The following is a 10,548-nucleotide window of genomic DNA, read 5'->3' on the forward strand; positions in this document are numbered from 1 at the left end:
GTCCCTGTCCTGTTGGATCTGAGTCCCTGTCCTGTTGGATCTGAGTCCCTGTCCTGTTGGATCTGAGTCCCTGTCCTGTTGGATCTGAGTCCCTGTCCTGTTGGATCTGACTCCCTGTCCTGTTGGATCTGGATTTTGGTCTTTTCACTTCAGTGAAGATCTGTTTTTCACCAACATACTTCTTCCTTTGTTACTGACTCCACAGATTCATTCGCTCATGCCGATGGTATACCAGAGACTCAGACAAAAACAAGAAATGAAACAAAGAACTTTGCTTCCAAAATCAGAACATCAGACTTCTGTTCATGTTGGAATAAAGCGCTCTTTGTCATGTTGCCAGCATTCATCACTTACACACAATGGTTGGTAATTGTAAGGGTTTTGTTTTGATGGCAGGATGTGGAGCCCGGAATCTTTACAGTGACTTTTCTATTAGGGATTTAAAGGGTCACTGAGTGGTCAGAGCTATGGATTTGAATAAGAGCTTTATTAACTGATATTTTCCCATCTGTGTGTAATTTAAAAAATGTCTGATTCTTCTGACATGCAATCATGTTCCAAACATCCTTTCATTTGTGTATCTTTTTTAATCTTTCAAAAAGTCTTTCTGATTTCTGCTTGTTATTGTACATTGGGTTAAATTCTGAAATCTGAGTTCTTAAAATCTTTACTACATCCATCTGTTCATCAGCGAATGGCCTTTTTTTTTTACCCTAAACAACAAACCTGGTTGGGATTTGCTCCTCATCACAACTTTTAGTTTCCTTCTTAGTTCATGGCTTTTAGTTGATGATTTATTTTTATCCAGCTGCATGATGGGAATTATCTGTTTTTATTTGATTGTTTTCATTTCTTCAGACAATAAGCTAAATAAAGTTCTTGTAAAAGCTGCACATTACGGTCCTCAGTCCTGGTCATCAGTTGGTCCTCAGTCCTGGCCATCAGTTGGTCTTCAGTCCTGGTCATCAGTTGGTCTTCGGTCCTGGTCATCAGTTGGTCTTCGGTCCTGGTCATCAGTTGGATTTTAGTCATGGTCATCAGTTGGTCCTCAGTCCTGGTCATCAGTTGGTCTTCAGTCCTGGTCATCAGTTGGTCTTCGGTCCTGGTCATCAGTTGGTCTTCGGTCCTGGTCATCAGTTGGATTTTAGTCATGGTCATCAGTTGGTCCTCAGTCCTGGTCATCAGTTGGTCTTCAGTCCTGGTCATCAGTTGGTCTTCGGTCCTGGTCATCAGTTGGTCTTCGGTCCTGGTCATCAGTTGGATTTTAGTCATGGTCATCAGTTGGTCCTCAGTCCTGGTCATCAGTTGGTCTTCAGTCCTGGTCATCAGTTGGTCTTCGGTCCTGGTCATCAGTTGGTCTTCGGTCCTGGTCATCAGTTGGATTTTAGTCATGGTCATCAGTTGGTCCTCAGTCCTGGTCATCAGTTGGTCTTCAGTCCTGGTCATCAGTTGGTCTTCGGTCCTGGTCATCAGTTGGTCTTCGGTCCTGGTCATCAGTTGGATTTTAGTCATGGTCATCAGTTGGTCCTCAGTCCTGGTCATCAGTTGGTCTTCAGTCCTGGTCATCAGTTGGTCTTCGGTCCTGGTCATCAGTTGGTCTTCGGTCCTGGTCATCAGTTGGTCTTCGGTCCTGGTCATCAGTTGATCTTCAGTCCTGGTCATCAGTAGGTCCTCAGTCCTGGTCATCAGCTGGTCCTCAGTCCTGGTCATCAGCTGGTCCTCAGTCCCGGTCATCAGCTGGTCCTCAGTCCCGGTCATCAGTTGGTCTTCTGTTTCTTCACTTCAAAAGGACATTCTCTGTTTTAAACAGTCATTAGTTATTTGGAAAAAAGAAGACAGTTGAGAAGAAATTGTGATGAGTTGCTTTAGTTTTTGAAGAACTTGTTGCTGAACTTGCCTGGATTTTTCTCTGAAGCTGTTTGTAAGTTGATGCTCAGCTTGTTCTGAATCAGCTGCTGGTGAAAGATTCAGGTTTCCAACACTCTTCCTTAAATCAGCTGTCTGACCCCTCTGCTCATCACTCCTGTCTTTGTTTGTCTTCCTGATCACTGTAAGAACAATCTGTACATTTGTGAAACGTCCTTTAACCCAACCACTGCCCCTTACCCTGTATGGAAGCGTTCAGTCATTGTTTGGTTCTCTCAGACCCATCTGGCTCGATTCTGAATCTCATTTTAAATCTTCTCTTTCTTCTCAGAGACCTCCCCCATGTGGCCTCCTCGAGGTGATGTTCTGCAGAACCTCTGAGACCGATAAACGAGTCGGTCATGTGGACATCTGGTGGTTTTTCAGGATCTCAGACAGTTTCTGTCCATGTTTACCTCCCAGTATGAACTCTAACTGTGTGTGGAGGTCTGATAATATCCTGTCTCACCTGATGACTTGTGAAATTAGTTTAAGTGCCTGATTGCATCTCTGTGTTACTGACGATGAGGGTTAGGGTCAGAGGGGTGATGATGGATGGCCGATGAAGAGCAGAGATGTAATCATGGAGTCCGATCCAGTCAGCATAAATCACGGGAACACATAATAACACACTCAGCTCCGTGTCTCTGGCGTCCTTAGGCTTCACCCAACCCTCACGTTGCCATGGCAGCAACAGCTGTTGGGAGTCATCAGTTTTACCTTCTGGTGTAAAATTACAGCGAGGGCGATGATCCAGCTCATTCCAACACACACACACACGCGCGCACACACACTTCATTCCTTCATGTGTTCCTTCATGACTGTCTCTCGGTTCCTCCTCACCTCCCTCTGATTAGCCGCTGACCACCTCCTCCTCTCCTTTCCTCCCTCCTCTCCTCATCTTGTCCCCTTCAATCTCGTTCTTTCACATCTGAATATTTTTTTATGTTTCATTAAAAATATAAAATAATAAAGTTAAGATATTTTAAAGCTTCATGTTTGAATTAATTTAAAGAAGGTATGAGATTTTTATTACGTGTTTTGATTGGTTAATACTCTCCTGGAGTGTGAATGTGTCTCCTTATGATGATGGGGTTGGGTTTACCTAAACCCTGACCCCGATCTGATCAGTGAATCTCATCTGTGGACAAAATGAGGACAAAGTGTCCCACGGTCCAACCACCCAGCCTTATCAAAGCTACAATGTGACCCCATCAAACTCCATTTCCCGCTGGTAATACTATCTGAGGCGTCCTGCGTCAGTCACTGAACGTTAGATGCTCCAGCAACTGCCTGATAACACCAGCTTTACTTGTGATGCCATAACTTACAACCTCCGGTGTCCAGCTTTTTGCAAATCAAATTATTTATAGACTGCTTCCAAACTGGACCGTTCAGGTGCTGATGTGAAACTGGAGAAAAGACAAGGTTTTAACGACAGGGTCACCTGTGATTTTGACCTTTGACCTGTAACTTTGAAATCAACAGGGTTAATTTCCAACCCCTGAGGTGTCCAGCTGTGCAGTTTGACATTTTTATGTTAAAGGGTTATCAATTTAGTCCACAGATGGACAGACAGACAGAAGGAAGGACAGCGCCATACCATAATACATCCATAATAATAGTTTTGCTATATCGCACGCCCCTGAACATATATTTTCATTATCAGTAACATATTTGTTAAAATAAAAGTTGTTGGTGTATCAGTCTGTTTTCTCTATTTTATGGGTGCAAAATATATGCTTAATATTAGTGAATTAGTGAGTAGATTAGATAAAAGCTCAGTTATCCATGCCTAAATACTGAAGTTCCTGTTATATAAGGACTGATCAGGAATAAGAGGTTGTATAAATTGCAGTTATGAGTCTAAGTTAGTGGTGTGGTGGATCAGGGGTTGGTGCTGCGGTATTCTAATCCTGCAGGTTCGAGTCCAGGAAGGGCAGCCGGCATAAAACAATTAACAAATCTGTGGCTACCCCACTTGTGTCCAATCCTGGTCCTCGATAACTACAATCCTGCAGGTTTGAGATGTTTGGTCTGAGTCTGAGCGAATCCTTAGGTCTGGTCAGGATGAGTTTATCACAGCAGCGCTTTGAGTCGTCGTTTTGCCACCGATGATGCTGAGCGGGATTATTGGGAGGCTCGTTACAGAACAGAATGAAACGACACTCACGGTTCTCAGAGGTCAGACTGGTTTATCTGTTTGTCTGCCCCTTAAACACACACTCTCTGAGCTGGTGTCAGTGTTGTTTTTTCAGCCGAGGGTGATGTTGTTTCACACTGATAGAGAAACGTCTTTCAGCTCTTAATGCACCCTCTCACGTGTGTGTGTGTGTGTGTGTGTGTGTGTGTGTGTGTGTGTGTAACAGTAGACTGCAGAATGCTGTTGGACGCAGTCAGAAACGTACGGTATTTCCTCTCTTGAAGTTGGATCTTCACACTCAAGTCAGCTGGTGAGTTTGAGCATGAAGTAAATGACAGACTACACCGGGCCGAGTCCTCCCACAGACAGGGGGCGCTGTTCACCTGAAAGTGTGTTCAGGTAAATGTTCATGAGAAACCCTTCACTTATTCTGCAGCTACACTACCCCGCAGGTTTACAGGTCCTGGCTGGGAGAGTTCTGTCGATCCTCACTGCTTCCACAGGATTTAGGAGAGGAAGTCCCACCCAGGTACTGACATCCTTTACTGCACCGCAATCTGGGAAGGGTCAAAGGTCATTTCCAAACTATCTGAAGTCCATCGTTCTACAGAGAGAAAGATTATTCTCAAGAGGAAACATTAAAGGCAGCTTCACAGCTTATTCACCCTGAAGGTCAGACCGTGCAATGAGCTCCATTTCAGACTCTACAGGGCTCAGTTAGCAGGTCAAAGGTCAAAGGTTTTGGCTTGTTTGGAAGGGATTTCTCTCTAAGAACAATATGGCAGCAACTAAACAAGCCAAATACAGTAAATACAACTGAAAGAACCGGGAGTGTCTGTCTGGATGACCTACCTGATTGGATTTTATGTGTTTGTTGACAGAAACCTACCGTTGGTCAAGTTCATCTCATAATATCACAGTGCAACTATAAACTCAATGTGCTGAGAAATAAAAACAAGAAAAGATCACAAAAACAAATTCAATGCAAGCTTATAAAAACACATTCAAATAATAACGTACAAAAAAAATGTCTTGCTTCTTGTGAAGTATGTAGTACATCAAGGTATAACCATTTTTGTTTTGACTAGCTGTGGCAGCCATCTTGAATTGGACTGACTCCAGAAGTGAAGTTCTTTATGTCTAGAACTCAGCAGGCCAAGACTGTGACCCAGGTTATTCCAACCCCGATCTGTAGATCAGAACCTCCAGATGGAGAATAAGGGATTGAACCATCAACTTTTCAACTGGGAGACAACTGCTCTTCCTCCAGAACACCAGCCACCACTCTTTGTTATTTAATATCCTTTTTCTTCATCTGATAACCTTGAGTCCACATTTTCGTCCTTTCTCCCTTGTGACATTTTCCTACTGAAGCAGCTTGTTGACTGAAGAACCGCAACCTTCTGCTGACACAAAAACCAAACCTGAATATTTCTGTCTTAATGCTGAACTGATCAAACACAATATGTATTCAAACAGCAGCAGTGAGTGCTAACAGACATGTCGAAGGCAGACTTCCCTGAGCTCGTGTTGGTCTGTTTTGTGTCCTCCGGAGGACTATGAGTCTTAAATGCTGGTGTTAAATTTTGCTGTGTGCGTGCCTTTAATTGAGTCGTTGTGACACACAAACTTACTGACAGTCAACTTCAGTTTCTTCAGACTCCCTTGAAAATCTCAGAGGACAAAAACAAGCTGCAGAGCCGAGCGTCTGCCAAGGAGCAGCGCAGACTCACACAAGGATCGCGTTGCAGCGCGGACGCCAAGAAACGTCTCTCAAAGCACATGTTCTGCAGCCACACGTGGGAGGAGGACACTACGGCTTCATTCAGTCTTATTTCTCCAACAAGATCCATGAAAACACTAAAACAGGTAAACAGCATAGGAACAGGAGGTCCTTCGGTGTCAAATAAAAGAGAAACCTAATTTTACATAAATCCTACCTGTCTGAACATTTAGCTCCACCCATTAAAAACGATCTGAAATCCAGAAGCACTAAATATATAAACAAATTATTTCCATTAAATTTAAAAGTTGTTTTTAATTTACATAAAAACAGTTTGAGTAGATTTGACTGTGGAGTTGGGAAACTAATGAACATGTGACTTTCACAAGAATCAGGATGAACTGAATGTTGTTGCCGTAAACAAATAAAAGTTAAAGGTAAAACTTATTAATGCAATAACAAAATAAAATACCTGCAACCTTTTATAAGTACGACCAGAAACCACTAATGTTAGACCACGTCAGGAATAATTATTTTCAAAATAAGAAGAAATGAGAACAGAATCATGAACAAAAACAACCAATAGATCAACAGATCTGGGAACTTATGAGACTAAGTGAACACTTTAAAGTCTGTGTGGTTCTTTGTGTCGTTTCTTTATGGTTTTTATGGTTCTGTTGGGTTCACCTGTTTAGGCAGTCAGGTACCAAACAGTTTTGGTGGTTCTGGTTCTTTCGGGTTCACCTGTTGAGCAGTTCAGGTAGCGTGCAGTTTCTGTTGGAGGCCTCTGCTAACAGCTGCAGCTCAGTTAGCTCCAGAAACCAGACCTGTGTGATAATCCTCTGGGTTATAGTTTTACTGAGCCAGAAGCTGCCGGCTCATCTCATAGTTTACCTTCTATCCTTCAGTGAAACCTGCAGCGTTAATCTGACCAACCAAATGCTGTTTCCTGTGGCAGATTGTTAACCTTTCAGTGTGACCCTGTTCAGTTAGCCGTTAGCCTGGCCACAGCCACACTGAGCTAATTTAAACCACAGCAGTTGTTGGTGGCAGCAGTTGGTAATATCTGATCCCCGATCAGCTAGTTGAACACAGACGAGCAGCCTATAAATACTGTGTCTGCTGTCTTAAGCTAAACTCTAACCTCAGACAGGGCTGTATCGTATAAAACCCAACATGAAGCTCAAACACTGAGCTGCTCTTTAAAACTATTAAAAGTCCGACTCATATTTAGTGATGGATAATGTGGCGCAGTAACGCTAACCTCCATAAACACAGAACTTTGCTGCTGACTAAACTTCACTGACTGGAGATCTCCCCAAAGCTGTCAATCACATTGAACTATGTCCTCCATCCACCTGACTGTCCTCTGTCCATCTGGTTGGATCCTCGGTCCCTCTTACTTGGACATCTGTCCCATATTCCGTCCACCTGTCAGCCGCCTGCAGCACCAGAGCTGCTGATCTGTGATTTAAACCGTTTTTTCTTGATAAAGTAAATGAGGAGGAATACAACTGGATTCAAAGCTTCATGACAAACCATCAACCACATCACCATCCATCCATCCATCCATCCATCCATCCATCCATCCATTTATCCATCCATCCATCCATCCATCCATTTATCCATTCATCCATCCATCCATCCATCCATCTTCTTTACCCGCTTCTCCCTTCCCGGTAGCTGGTCATCACCAAACAGACTTATTGAAACATTCATCTGTAATTAACCATCACTCGTCTAATGGTTGAAGAATCAACACAAAAAGCATTTCCTGATATTTTGGGTCCATCATCTGCAGCTGAGCATTCAGGTCCTGTTTTCCTCCAGCGCTCCCAGTTGTGTCGAGTTTCAACAAAAACTCCGTCCATTAATAAGAATTCAAGAGGCTGATGATCTTTACATCAGCAGCACATCTGTTCAAGTCTAAAAAACACACAAGGTTCAAACCTAAAGTCTTCTGATTCTGAGCATTTTTTCCCCACAGAAACTCGAACAATTAATGCTTCGTCCAAATGAAACAAGGGGTTAAATTGGTACGTTTCCCAGTCCACATGTTGAATTACCACTGGACTGAAGCTCACAGACCTCCTAACCTTAAAATCCCATTAAAACATGTTCAATTAAAGCCTTTTATCAGGAGGAATGCATATCGCCCGCCGCCTTACATGACTAAGATCTCATGTTGAGAAACGACAGACTTGTAGCCGTTTTGGTCAAACCTTGAAAATAACTTTATACACGATCTCTTGTGTTACCTGGTAGTGCTCAGAGTATGTGTTGTGAATGACTCTCAGCTACTACCACACCAAACCGCAGCTAAATAGCTGTAAAACCCACTGAATTATAGACATTTTTCATCTTGAAATGGGCTGAGCAAATGATACAGCCAATAATTACTTTCTGAAAGTTTTATTAAAATGTGATCAATGGTTTATAAGATATTTTGCTAACAGATAAACAAGGTTGACTCCAACAGTTAATGTTAAGGTTTACAATTTAGTGCTCTGAATCTGGAGATGATGCTCAGCTACTACCACATCAGATCTTAGGTTGAATAGCTGTAAAATTGACCATTTTAGCCATTTTTGTGTTTGCTAAGATTACTTTGCTGCAGTCCAGACAAACAGACACAAAAGAAAATACAAACCTTGTGCGGAAAGCTTTTCAAAATAAAACTCTGGTTCATTAAGAAGAACCATCTTGAGATGACACGCCGCAGTTTATAAAACTCCAGAACCAAAGAAAACCCAGCCCCGTCCTGACAAACACACACACTGAAGTCTGGAAACAACAGGTGTTTGAGTCTTACCTGCTTCTGTTGCTTATTCCAAAACAACTTCAGTATACATCTGCGTCTCTGCAGGCTGACCATCTGTCCTTCAGCCTGTCTTCCTCTCTCTGGGTCCATCTGCAGTCTTCAGTCTCGCCTTGCTTCGCTCCTCTGAAACCTGAGAGGTCAGGTAGTGTGTCTTCACACACACATTCACACACACGTGAAAGCACATGTTCATCCGTTCCTATCAGAGGTTTTCAAAGCCAACACTTAAAAGCTACCATGAGTTATATGTTGGTCCAGTTCCATCAGAAATCAAGACCAGGGACTCTACCAGAACCTTAGAGAACTATAAATACTCCAGTTTACATCAGATATTAGAGAGGTCCTAAAGTTGCTCCATCAGTTAATCACTGGTTGATGGGAAACTTGTGCTGTTTTTAACAAATTTATCATCATTTCTCTGAAGCCTTCTGTCTTATTCAGTAAAATCAGTGAGTTAAATTAACTGGTCAGAACCAGAGCCACTGTCTTCTGCACAGGAGGACATGCAGGTAAAGACTGAGGTGAAGCATGGCACCGGCGCCACCTGGTGGTGATTTAAAACAGGTTGAAACTAGAATTAAGAGTTCACCTTGGGGGAAAGCTTCCCAACAGCTTACTATTGTCTCAGTTATGTGTGTATTTTACCTGCTTGGCATCAGTAAATATAGTTAATCCAAATTCTTTCAGCTCTTTGAGGCTTTAGATCATGCGGTGTTGAAGCACACCAACGTTTACATGTTTCTGTTCTGAGAGGTGCTGCAGAGTTTACGGGACGTTCCTGTGGATTGTAGTCAACACAAAGGGTGACCTGAGGATGTGACTCTTCTGTTTTGTGACATTTTCTCATAAAGTTTCCCTCCTGGCTGCACTTCACTGCATACACAACACGCTCAGCTGGTGTTTTCTGTTTCGTCCAACAACAGAATCAGCCTGATGGTGCTGTTGGTTTTAAAGTTCACCATCATGCGTTTGGACAGAACTGTCCTGAGGCCACCGCTCTGCACACAGGAACAAAGTTTCAACCATTTCCTGCAACTTTTACTGAGTTTCTGCTTCATGTTCCTGCTGCGTTTGGACTGAAGTCAAGAATCCCACCATGAGGGTCTTTATTTGTGGAGTCCTGCTGGTTCTAACAGTCCCAGGTGGGTCCCAAAACCCTAATCCAGAACCTGTCTGATTTTATCTGGCTCAGTTTCACTTTTCAACATAGGATCACCTGTACATCCCACCAGAGGTCTGCAGGTAAGCCTCACCTTTCACCTTCTAGGAGATAAAAGTTCTGACCCGGAGAAAAGGTTCTCCGGTTCTCAGTTCTTCAAACAGAAACAACCTGAAGGATTTTTTTCTGAAATGTGTCAGAGGTTGCATTACAACAACTACAGCCACCCTCTGGATTTCAGAATCAAGTTTATTTTTTGAACCATCTGGGTCTGAATGTCTTTAAACTTTTTGTTTTTCTGTTTCTCTCACAGGAAGTAACGCACAGTTAAACGGTGAGTTTCATCTCTAACTTGTTTGATTAGTTTATTTTCATCTGTTTTACTTTAGTTTTCGACTAGTCTTCTTGCAGTTTGGACCAGGATTTTTTCTTCTGTTTTATACATTTTTTTATTTTGAGGGAAGCTGAGCAGTTGGGGACTAATGGCTTTGGAGTTACAGAAAGAAACAACCTTTCAGCTGTTTCTTTTGGGAACAGAAGAAACTGCAGGTTGGAAAAACTCTGACAGTTTCTGATCATTTGGTGGCGATGGAGGCGATCACTGCAATTCAGTGAAAAACCACCAAATAAATAGTGTTTGTTTACCTGCAGTGCGTTTGTTGACCTGCAGTGTGTTTGTTTACCTGCAGTGTGTTTGTTTACCTGCAGTGCGTTTGTTGACCTGCAGTGTGTTTGTTTACCTGCAGTGTGTTTGTTTACCTGCAGTGTGTTTGTTGACATGCAGTGTGTTTGTTTAC

The 10,548-nt window shown here is 42.7% G+C and overlaps 2 protein-coding genes across 2 annotated transcripts in view; one reads left to right on the forward strand and one right to left on the reverse strand.

Moving 5' to 3' along the window:
* LOC108243231 lies at window positions 1–7,355 on the reverse strand. Its single transcript, XM_017428524.3, has 2 exons — window positions 1,898–7,355; window positions 1–1,797 (listed from the first exon to the last, which is right to left on the reverse strand). Exon 2 carries the CDS (start codon window positions 1,756–1,758, stop codon window positions 847–849), a length of 912 nt encoding a protein of 303 aa, XP_017284013.1. The 5' UTR covers window positions 1,759–1,797; window positions 1,898–7,355; the 3' UTR covers window positions 1–846.
* Window positions 7,356–9,492: 2,137 nt separating this feature from the next.
* Window positions 9,493–10,548, forward strand: part of LOC108243218 (tryptase) — a 6,292-nt gene continuing 5,236 nt past the window's right edge. The window contains exons 1-2 of the mRNA XM_017428507.3: window positions 9,493–9,734; window positions 10,065–10,085. Of these exons, the coding sequence (XP_017283996.1) occupies window positions 9,689–9,734; window positions 10,065–10,085 (67 nt within the window). The 5' untranslated portion in view covers window positions 9,493–9,688. The remainder of the gene's footprint in view (window positions 9,735–10,064; window positions 10,086–10,548) is intronic.

The sequence above is a fragment of the Kryptolebias marmoratus genome, linkage group LG12 (assembly GCF_001649575.2).
Source record: "Kryptolebias marmoratus isolate JLee-2015 linkage group LG12, ASM164957v2, whole genome shotgun sequence".
Taxonomy (NCBI): Eukaryota; Metazoa; Chordata; class Actinopteri; order Cyprinodontiformes; family Rivulidae; genus Kryptolebias; species Kryptolebias marmoratus.

Excerpts from the sequence above, each read along its gene's own strand:
- LOC108243231 (XM_017428524.3), bottom strand. The coding sequence starts at position 1,758 with ATGACCGGGACTGAGGACCAGCTGATGACCGGGACTGAGGACCAGCTG.